This window comes from Kryptolebias marmoratus, linkage group LG7, assembly GCF_001649575.2.
Source record: "Kryptolebias marmoratus isolate JLee-2015 linkage group LG7, ASM164957v2, whole genome shotgun sequence".
NCBI classification, from domain to species: domain Eukaryota; kingdom Metazoa; phylum Chordata; class Actinopteri; order Cyprinodontiformes; family Rivulidae; genus Kryptolebias; species Kryptolebias marmoratus.
Genome location: NC_051436.1, coordinates 1,757,999 through 1,769,041, shown reverse-complemented (window position 1 = coordinate 1,769,041; position 11,043 = coordinate 1,757,999). Strand labels below are relative to the sequence as shown.

Below are 11,043 nucleotides of genomic sequence, written 5' to 3'. Positions count from 1 at the left end.
GGACAATCAGCCAAAGTCCTTCAGAAATGTTCCTCTGCAAACCCTGAGAGAAAAGATGGAAGCTGTGCTGATCCAAAGTGTTCCTTTGGAAGAAGCTGGGAGGAAATCAGCTGATTTCTTCTGATTTCCTGTGAATTCAGTGAGAAAAGCTGCAGATCTTCATGTCATGTTAGTGCTGCTGATTTCAGGACAAATGTTCCTGTCAGATGGGAAAAGAGGACTTTTGGTTTCCTGCTGCAGGAAGTCCAATGCTGATGTTTGTCCTCTGATCACTCTGTCTGTCTTTGTCTACAAGTGGACATTGTCCAGAGTCAAAGCGTCCAGCTGCTTTTTCAGTGCCACCAATGCTTCCATTGATCAGATGAGTGTTTGTCATCAGAGGTGCTGTAAACTTGTCCCTGTCTGTCCTGGATCTCTGCCTCCTGCAGTGTTTCCTCATCTTCACTCATTCTAATGAAAAACACTCATTCCATCACATTTACTTTGACTCTGAGACTCAAACACACACATCTGACTTTCAGCTTCGAAGACTCTGATCAGGATTGATCACAGCTAATCAGCTGATTGGAAAAATACAACAACATCACATTTAAAACACTGACCTTTGACCTCCAGATAAACTTGTTTCCCCATCAGGATGTGTCCCTCCCTGCTGTAGACGCTGCAGGTGAAGGTCTCTCTGTCTTCATCTGTGGGGTGTCTCAGAGTCAGACTGAGGTCTCCAGTTCTCAGCGGGTCTTCATTCATCTTTGTTCTGTTTCTGTAGAACGGGTGCTGTTCTTCAGGTCGATCAGAGCCGTTCTCAAACACATGGACCTTATCATCGTCATCATCTGTCCACTCCACTTTGGTGTCTTTCTGGAGACAAACTGTGGTTTTGCAGGGCAGCAGGACAGACTCCGCCCCTGACTCCACCTTCACCTGATAAACTGAGAGGACAACAGAGAAGAAGATCAGCTGGACAGACAGCAGCAGCAGCTCTAAAGGTCACATGACTGTCTCCTCCGTGTCTCTGTGTCTCATGTTGGTGGAGGACTCTCAGGTCCAGGTTCACCAGTGGTTTGTGAGTCTTTAGCAGCAGCAGTTTAGATTTTGGGTGTTTGTTTTATTCTCAAAGTGACATCAGCCTCTGCATCTTGGTGCAGCGTCTCTCTGCTGCAGCATTTAGAGGAAAACCTCCCATATTTACAGAAAGAACTACCGAGGCAGAAAGCATCTGATTCTCCACGCTCAGCAGATGAAAGGATGAGGGAGAAGAGAGCCCTGAGAACCCTCTGAGGTTCTGTGCTGATGGAACCTGATGGAACCATTAGTTCATCTCCACACTGAGCTTCCTGATGACCTTCAGCTGCTGACTCACAACAAACTTCATCCTGAATCACTGACTCAGTTTCTGGCTCTGTTTCCCCTCAACTCAAAGAAATCCTCATCCTGACAAAGAGACATGAAGCTGCTGAGATCTGACTGAGAAGAGTTTTCTAGAACAGATCCCAAAGGTTCTCTTCAGCTTTCTGGTTCAGCTCTTTGGAACTGACTGAATTTAGTGACACAAGAGAACACCTTGGAGCTTCTGCACCAATGAGAGTGGACTTAGAGAGACTCACCTGACATGAAATAGTGCCGAAAATAAAATAAAACACCTCCAGAAACAGGAAGAACCACAAACAGGAGAACCAGGAGAGCCGTGGCCCAGGCTGGAAACCCCTCTGTGGAGAAACAGAGAACAGTTGAACCTCTGAGCTCAGGGCTGAGTGCTTTCTCCACCACTCCTCTCCATCTACAGGAAATATTAAAGGCCGAGCATTTCTTTAAGGAGAACATCTCACCTCCCGCCTTGGAGACAAAGACCTTCTGGGATCTGTTATCAGGCAGTAGGAGGTGGGGATGACTGTCAGCTACTACCACACCAGACCTGATCTCATTTTCTGCCTTGCCAATTAGTGCCTCAGTAAATTTTATTGTGAAGTGCTCCCCTGACCTCTGACCTGTATTTACAGACTGACCTTTGACATGTGTGAGGACGACTTTGTCTCTCAGGATGTCCTGGTGTCTGTAGACGGTGCAGATGTAGCTTCCACTGTCTCTGTCTGTGGGGTATTTCAGGGTCAGACTGAGGTCTCCAGTTCTCAGCAGGTCTTTGTCCATCTCTGTGCGGCTGATGTAGAGGTCACTCTGTTTGTTAGGATTATTTGTGTTTGGAAACACATGAACAAAAATAACTTTAGGTTCAGAACGAGTCCACTCCACTGTGGCGTCCTCAGGCAGGTCAGGTGTTGTTCTGCAGGGCAGGATGACAGACTCCGCCCCTTCCTTCACCTCCACCTCCTCCTGTTGATCTAAGAGGACAATGAAGGACAACATAAATTAAAGCTGTAAGTAGTAATAAACAGCACTCACACCTCAGCAGTTCTCCCATCTGTCCCAGTCAAAGACAGTGAGTGTCTCCACATTCGGACTGAACCAGAACATGTCTCTGGGCTGTAGGTGGCGCTGATTGATGCATTCAGGGCACTTATCAAGCAGGAAGTCTTTGGGTCAAATCAGATGAAAACTCAGGGAGTTAGACCAACTTCCTGTTTCATGGCAAAGGATTGGTGATGAGATTATATTGACTTTTATTCTGAAGGTGTTTGGAGGAGCAGAAGAAGAAGAATGGAGTGGATACCATCCGTCTGCCTGAGGATGGTATCCACTTGTTCTGATGTGTTTAATGCCACGTTCACTCATGAACTCAACAAAGCAGAAGATGTAAACTGTGGTCCATTATCAGTTGTGATGGTGCAAAGTTTCCTTCACGTCTAAAAACTGACGTTAGGAACGCCATGACAGAGTTTGTTGGAGCTTTAGGAGTAAATGCTGCTTCAGGCCATTTCCTGAAATAACCAACAGGAGTGATAGTAAACCTGCAGTCGATGCTCAAACCGACCCATAATGTGGACAGCAATGTGTTGGAATGGACCCTCTGGAAACCTGACAGGCTGGAATGGTGCAGGTGGAACCCTGGCAGTTTGTCACCTGCCTGCCAGATGGTGCCTGATGACAGGACCCTGTAGACCAAATGGTCCATATGTGGCCACCAGTGAAGTTCTCTGAGGTGTTGTTTCGTGTGAACCACACCCTGGAGTCCTTCAGGAGCCAGGTGCACAACTTTTTCTCACAGAGACTTGGGAACAATGAGACGTTCTCCTCTGAATATCAGTGGTGTCTCTGCAGTCAGTTCAAGTAAGGTTTGACTTCCTCTGGAAGGCCTTTCTTCACTAGTTATACAGTTTGTGCTTTAAAAGTTGGTATTATTTTGTCCTCCTGAACCTTTAAAGGTCTCTGAGCTGCTCTGGAGGACATGAACTCAGCCTGGATGGGTTTTTGGATCAACTAAAGATTCTTTAGAGTTTTTGGACATCTTGATAATAATTCCTTCTAATAGAAAAGCGGTCCTGAAAACATTTTCATGTGGGGTTAAATGACATATTTATTCCAAAATCACACCAGGGTTTCTATTATTGGAGCTTTTTGTTGACTTGGTTCATTAGAACGTTTTACCATAAAGATGATTGGATTGTTGGTTATTTCCTATAATTTGACCTCTGACCTCCTGCAGGGGCTGGGGTTTGTTGCTCACCTTTGACCTTCAGCTGAACTTCTGTCACATCCCGTTTTGTTCTTCCATCTCCGAGGCTGCAGGTGTAGTTTCCACTGTCAGAGAGTCGGGGTTTTCTCAGAGTCAGGCTGAAGTTTCCAGTCTCCAGAGGATCAGGTCTCATTGATGTCCGGTCTCTGTAATCCTGGTTTTGGTCTTTAAGATCATCTTCTTCATCTCGTCTCAGGTGGATAAGACTGGGATGAAGATCACTCCGAGTCCACATGATAAAGGGGTATGAAGGTATTCCACCCTCACGGTGACAGGGCATCAGGACAGACTCCGCCCCCTCATTAACCTCCACCACCGCAGCCAGGGCATGCTGGGAAACTGTGAGGACACAAACAGGAAGAGAAATCAGCTGTGAGTTTGTCTCAGTGTTCATGTGTTCATTAAAAGCCTCCAGCTGCCAGTTTGAACAGTCTGCTCCACCTAAACATCTCTGAGATGAAGAACGTGTTGTTCAAAGGTTTCATGTCTCTTCTGAGGGTGGAAGGACTTTGGAGCTCCACCTCAGCACCGTTCAAACTAAAGGGAGACATGAGATGGTTTCAGATCTCCTGCTGCCTTTCATGCCTGAGTTTCACACGAAGATCATCTTTCTATGTTGGAAAACAACTAAAGTAGAAACCCTGACGGGCCCGGTCAGACTGGGTTCTTGGCTGTTGGTGGTTTTTGTTTGGACTGGTTTGAGTTTTTAGAAGACAAACAGTTTAAAGGGTTGGTTTTAGCCTCAGCCCAAACATCCAAAGGTTCTCCTGATGGACTGAGATCAGAGCTTTGAATGAGGCGTTAAAAACACTCAACACTCTTATCTGAATTATTGTCACTTGATCACAGAAATGTTTTCCTCCCTCATGAGTTTTAGCTTCAAGTGTTCTCCTCACCTGATGATCTCAGACCTGTAGGTGTTCAGTTAAATGCTCTCTTATAAAATATCTAATGCTTTAGAATAACATGGCCGTCTGTAAATGTGTGGAATATTGAAGTTAACGTGAACCTAATGTGGAACATTTCCTTCCAGGCTGTGATGAAAACCAACCTGAGCGTTCAGACTGAGGTCAGATCTGGATCTGTTTTAGGAGCACGTATCAAAGTGAGCTGCAGCTGATTGGAAGAAATCAATCTGATTCAGGACGTTCAGAGAGTCATCCAAACAGCAGCTATGGCTCCCAGCTGATTTGGGTCATTTCTGCTGCAGAGTCATTTAGAAATCAAACCATCCAGTCTTTAAGAAAACTCAACTTCCTCACGTTTGTTGAACAGGAGAGCAAAGAAACTCCTTTCTGTCAAAGTCAGCTGCTTCACATGTGAACTTCGAGCTGACTCTAGATGGGAGAACTGTGACAGGAAATCTGGAGTCAGACTGTTGGAGGGTGTTTGTGTCCACATGATGATGATGATGATGATGATGATGATGATGATGATGAGGATCTCCTCTAAAGTTCAGCAGCTTCAACACAAAGTCAACAGACTTTAATCTGCTTTAGGAAACGTTTCAGTCGGCTGGAGTTTGATCGGTTTGAACAGAACCTGTGAGTCCACAGCTCCTCTCTTCCTGTTTCCTGCTGGGTTCTGTCACGAAGTACCAACAGAACCGACAGGAGCCCAGTTCTCCCAGCTCACACACATCGTTCACACTTTAGTCTGAAGCTCAGTGTTTGGTGTTAAATGGAGTCATTTGAAGTAAAGCAGGAGGGCAACATGTCTGAATGCTTTGATTCATTATCCTGTCTGTGTTTGGAGCCAAAACCTGACTACAGACTGGATCCACTGCACAGGCCCGGTTCTGCTCCTTTAACACCAGCTTTACTCTAAACCCCTTTCTACTCCAGGAGAAGGTTGGAGCAGGGTTACTCCTGGAGGAACAAGTGAACCTTCAGTCAGTGTGCTGGAGAACGGCTGAAACACTCTGAGCTTTCCTGCACTAACAGCTGCTGTTTGCCAGCTTCACGACTCATTTTGTCTCCGCTTGTTCCTGCAGTTTTCCTTGGAGTCCTAACGTGTCTCTGCTTGTTGGACGGAGGAGCTGACGCCTGTCTTTCCTGCTTTCAAAGCTCACTTCATTTTTTCTGACTTTGGTTCCTTTTTTCTCTTTACTTTTACCACAAGATGGATTTGAAGAAAACTCTCAGGAAGTAACGTCTCTGAGTCAGCCCAATTCAAGATGGCCGCCACAGCTAAGCAAACACAAACTCAGTCAGTTTTACAGATAAGGAAATAGAATTTGGTGTGGTAGTAGCTGGGAGTCATCCCCAGGTGATAGGCATTCCCTGAAGAACAGCTGGTTTGCTGGTTGAAAACCTGCTGACTTCCAACCGTCTGCCTGACGTCTCTTTGTTCAGACTGAAACCAGTTCCAGCAGCAGCCAGAGGCCCAGTCCCATGTGACAAAAGGGTGTCAGCAAAGGTCAAAGGAAAGGTTTACAGACTGTGGTGAGAGCAGCCATGTTGGACCCGGTCTTAATACTCGCCCTCCACCCTCGTTCCACCCTCGTGTCCTTCAGATGCACGTTCATGCTGAAGAGTGCTCTTTAGCCCCACCCCCTTTTTGTACTACATCCGCCCTTTAGCTAAGACTGCATCCAGGCATTCATCGCTGCATGTGACGTTTTGATTATATATACTTTTTATTATCTTTATTGACAATGAAAGGGTTTTGAATTAAACGGCAGAAATATGGCAGTGGTGACAGAGCGAGCTGCTACTGTCACGAAAAAAGCAGTTTTCAAATGTAAAGTATTGAAATAATTCTTGTTTCACTCTGCTGTACAGGTGTGAATACTATCAAACTTTGCTCTGTATTCAACAAGTCAGAACAGCCAAATATCTCCTGCAATGACTTTGGAAAGCAAAAATACCTAAACTGTACTTTTAAAATTATACTGGCACCTTCTTAGAATACCAAAACAACGACTGGTCAGCCATGTTGTATGTCACAGTTACAGCCCAGAAGTGCAAGTTGAAGACGTAGGTAGGTAGGTAGGTAGGTACATTTATTTATATAGCACTTTTCAGCACAAGGCGACTCAAAGTGCTTTACAACACAAGAACAAAATTACAGACAAAGCTACAGAACATGATAATGCAGTAATTAAACAATGAAACACAATTAAACACAATGAAACACAAAAGCTAAACAAAATAAACTAAACTAAGTGTACAGTTTGTATAAGTAATCTAAAACATGAGAATGCTAAGCTAATGATACCGAGCTTTCTAAATGGAACCAGACCCTCTATAGGCTGACATAACAATTACTAACTAAGGTCTAAACATAAGGTACTAACATTACCAAGGCCCGCTAAACAGCCAACATGAGAGATGCTAAGATAAACTAAACATGACTAAACTAAACTAAGGTACGAACTCTAACTAACAGTACCAAGGCCCTCTGAACAGCCAATGTCAGAATTTCTAATATATATAGATAATCTAAATAAGGAACAACGGAAGGAAAAAATAAAATAAAAAGGCAAGTATGAGTATGAGAATGTGTGTGTGTGTTTCCAGACACAGTAGAAGGCAGTGTAATGCATTGGTGTGTGTGTGTTTGCAGGAAAGTCCATGAATGTTCACAAGCAATGGAAGGGGGAGAAGCTTCTATTGACATAAATTCCATGGAGACTTGATAAGACAAATGTAGGTAACAACAGAGTTGTTTTGGAACAGGCTGACTTTGTTTTGAGTCTGCTTTGAAGTCTTTGCTGGTACATTCTCGAATCCAAATAGCCGAATTTCAGGTCCAATCTGTTGTTCCAAAACGAGCAGCTTCTCCAAGATCTCCAAGGCACGAGAAGAATACGTCCGCCTTCCACCAGGGCAAAAAACAAACAAACAAACAAAAAAAAAACGCTATACGTAACCTGTACTGTCCCAATTCTCCAATATCTGCATGCTTGTAACCTGAGCACACAAACCCTTTCTGTGCACTTTGACTGAGAACACGCTTCATAGAGGGGCGTAGTGCGAGGATTGGGACCGGGCTAGAGACTTCAGCTCTCATCAGGCTCAGTCAGGTCTGATTCTGGGTTTGGACCCAAATGAAGCTTCAAGAAGACAAAGAGCAGCTGATCTTACCGAGCAGGAGGATCCCAAACCCCACCAACATCTTCATCTTCATCTGCCTGTTCCTGTTCCTGTTCCTGTCAAAGTAAGAGCCCTCAGCTCCCAGCAGCTGATGGTCTCCTGACTCTCTGACAACACTTCACCGTCTCTTCACCTCCAGGAAGTTAGCAGCTCTCAGCAGGAGAACGCCTCAGTTCTCAGGAACTCCTTCCCCTGATCAGCCAGTCTCTTCACAGGTGTGTCAGGACAAAACTCTGCTGTTTGTTTCGTTCGCCTCTCTGATTGGTCCGTTTCACAAAACGCCAGCAGCAGAGGAAACCGGTTCAGCTGAAACCTGATCTGTTTCTCTGTTTTTCATCCAGTGTTCTCTGTCACTGACTTATTTCACAGAATTATCTATAGATGTGTCTACAGTCACATGGTCACATGATTCTGAGGTTATTTACTGATCATTTATGGGTCCAACATCCTGTAATCACAGCAGCTTCAGCTGTAGAAAATGCCTAAATGTGTAATTTCCTCCTGTGTTAAATTAAAGGTGTAAACAGTAAACAGACCCAGCAGACTCCTCCTGCTGGTTGACTAAAGAAAAACTCTGATAAAGAAAATCATTTATTTAGTCACAAGAAGTAAGTTTGCCAACCCTTTCTGCTCCCAAAAAAACAGTCACGGAGTTTATTTACAGCCGTTCAGTTTGATTTTATTCCTCTTATTGAGAGAAAATAAACATTTAGTAATCAGATCTGCCTGGAGAGCGCCACCTGTGGTGGGACAGATTATTACTACCTGTCAGAAACAGTTATTGTTTTTTCCTAAAAGGCTCCTTACAGGGCTTTGTCTATTTAAAACAGGGTTAAAGATTTAATTTATCATTAATACTGGTGATTACAGATGTGCAAAAGTCTTAATCCAGCCCTCATTTCTTTGTTTTCTGCTCTGCTCTGCCTCTTTAACAGGTCTGACAGCTCAAACTACATATCAGCAGGTAAAAGTGAAATACAGACAAACAAAGACCCTAATGACCCTCAGAAGGGAGGGGAGGGACATTAATCTGCATTAATCCCCGGATGGGAAACAAAATGCCTTCAGCTACAGAGTAGAAGTCCACTTGTGTTGTTTTTTAATTTATTATTTCTGGATTTACCATGTCCTGGATGACTGAAAATCTACACTAGAGTATAGACTCCAAAGGTTGATCAGTTGTAGATCTTCATCCAATGATTAGTTTGAGAATTCCACTAAAATCTGACCAGTGGGTCATGAGATATTTTGCTAACAGAGAAATAAACTCAGACAAAGGTAATTACATTATCGCCTACCTTTCACCTTTGATGGAGGGTGATAACAACATCTGCTTAGTGGCTTTTTTCAGACTGTGTAAAGGTGGACTTTCAGCCAAACAGGAAGTGTTTATCATGTAATACCACTGATGACCACTGGAGGACGCCATTTTATAAGGAGTCCTATTACAAGTGTGCAAAAGTCTTAATCCAGCCCTCATTTCTTTGTTTTCCTTCCAAGCAGCCAAACTTTCTTATAAATGTTTTAAACTGGTCTTCATCAATAGTTCTCCAGACTTTCTGAAGGTTTTTAAAACAGTTTTGTTTTAATGTTTTTAATTATTTTTATTTCAACTTTCTACATTTTTTACAGATGTATTTTTTGTTTCACTTCTATTATTAAATGTTTCCTTTGCTGACCTTCTTAGATTACTCTTTTTAAATTCATGGCTAACTTTTAGCACCACAGTCTGAAGAAATGAGAAGGTTCTGTTCTCGCTCTGGTTTAAGGATAAAGACACGTTCAGAACACAAAGTCATTGTTTTATTTTAGAAAAGAAATTATAAATATAAAATGATACAATAAAGTGCAAAAATTAGAATCAGTTGACATTAATACACGGTGTTAATAAGGAGTGAACAAATGTAATTTTACAAACAGCTTCCTGCTGATTTTATCCCCTGGATCAACTGTTAAACTGAACCGAACAGAGAAAATATTCAAGCAGGTCTGAAAAACACTTGGGCTGCAGAGTCTCCAGAGGAGATCAGGTGAACTTCTTGATGAAGCGCAGTTTGAGGTAGGCAATGGAGAGGAAGCAGAAGATCATGATGATCAGAGCCAGGTGGTTCTGCCACAGACCCCAGGTGGAGTAATCGATGCCCTGCTTCTCCAGGTACGCCTCCCCCGTACACCTGGAGACACAGACACAGAAACCTGTTTTACCTGAGGAAGAATGAGGAGACAGATCCAACGGTACAGACCATGAGAGGATGGAGTTGGACAGAACAGATCATGAGGGAATGGACCACAAAGAATGGACCAAAGGGGACAGTCCACGAGGGAATGGACCGTGCACGGATGGACCTAAAGAGTTTCATTAAATCCTTCCAGCGCTTCAGGAGAACTCTTAGTTTTTGTGTTTTTGTGTTTCTTACGAGATGACTGGAGGGATGTCGGTGTTGTTTAACCCCGAACAGAAGTTCAGCCCGGTGAACTCATTAATCTGCAGAGCCTGAAGACACAAAAGGAGAAATAAAAATCACTCTTATCTCTCCACAGAATTCCGCATTTCTATTTTGCAGAAATCTGAATTCCACAGTTCAGCACAAGGAGGCTGAACTCAGGACTGACACAGAAAATATGATTTATGTAGAAGAGCCTGAAAGCTGATTGGATGGTTAGTTTTTGTACGTACGCTTAAACCGTATCCGGGTATACTGAAGTACTTTAACCAGCTGAGCCAGCCGACGATGGAAGAAACATTCACCAGCAGGCCAGCAAAGATCTGCAGAGAAGAAGAAACAGAAGTCTGAGAGATATTTATCTGCTCGTCTTGTTGTTGTCTGAGGTCACACAGCTCTTTAAAATGAAACATGATGTGGAAAAATACACAAAGAGACAATTAAAACATCTACCTATCTAAAAAAAATCATCTAAAAAATCTACCTATTTAAAATCAACAGCCACATGCTGTCTGCTGCGGGTGTTTAATGATGTTCAACACTCTACAGGTTGGTGTCTCCAACAGTCAAACTGGTAACAACAGAACCGTGGGTCGTGGTTGGATGACAGATGGTTGGTTGGATGACAGGTTGGATGACAGATGGATGGTTGGATGATGGTTGGATGACAGATGGTTGGTTTGATGACAGGTTGGATGATAGATGGATGGATGATTAGACAGACAGATGGTTGGATGATGGTTGGATGACAGATGGTTGGGTGGATGGATGGTTGGATGGCAGATAGTTGGTTGGATGGATGGTTGGATGACAGATGGTTGGTTTGATGACAGGTTGGATGACAGATGGTTGGTTGGATGACAGATGGTTGGAT

General features: G+C 43.6%; 3 protein-coding genes across 6 annotated transcripts in view; 1 reads left to right on the top strand and 2 right to left on the bottom strand.

Moving 5' to 3' along the window:
- Positions 1-11,043, top strand: part of LOC108249740 (tripartite motif-containing protein 16-like) — a 139,996-nt gene that overhangs the window by 23,411 nt on the left and 105,542 nt on the right. The gene's annotated exons all lie outside the window — the stretch shown is intronic.
- Positions 538-11,043, bottom strand: part of LOC108251715 (CD276 antigen homolog) — a 40,574-nt gene continuing 30,068 nt past the window's right edge. For 2 of the 4 annotated variants that reach the window (XM_037976482.1, XM_037976483.1), the window contains exons 3-5: positions 2,004-2,336; positions 1,605-1,706; positions 538-929 (exon numbers count right to left, since the gene is read on the bottom strand). In XM_037976482.1, the coding sequence (XP_037832410.1) occupies positions 553-929; positions 1,605-1,706; positions 2,004-2,336 (812 nt within the window). In that variant the 3' untranslated portion in view covers positions 538-552. Of the gene's footprint in view, positions 930-1,604; positions 1,707-2,003; positions 2,337-3,619; positions 3,968-7,716; positions 7,938-11,043 lie in introns of those variants that run through there. The other 2 variants (XM_017442113.3, XM_025003119.2) reach the window with 2 other exon arrangements.
- LOC108251714 (broad substrate specificity ATP-binding cassette transporter ABCG2-like) lies at positions 9,513-10,599 on the bottom strand. Its single transcript, XM_025003118.2, has 3 exons — positions 10,403-10,599; positions 10,143-10,219; positions 9,513-9,899 (listed from the first exon to the last, which is right to left on the bottom strand). Exons 1-3 carry the CDS (start codon positions 10,580-10,582, stop codon positions 9,752-9,754), a joined length of 405 nt encoding a protein of 134 aa, XP_024858886.1. The 5' UTR covers positions 10,583-10,599; the 3' UTR covers positions 9,513-9,751.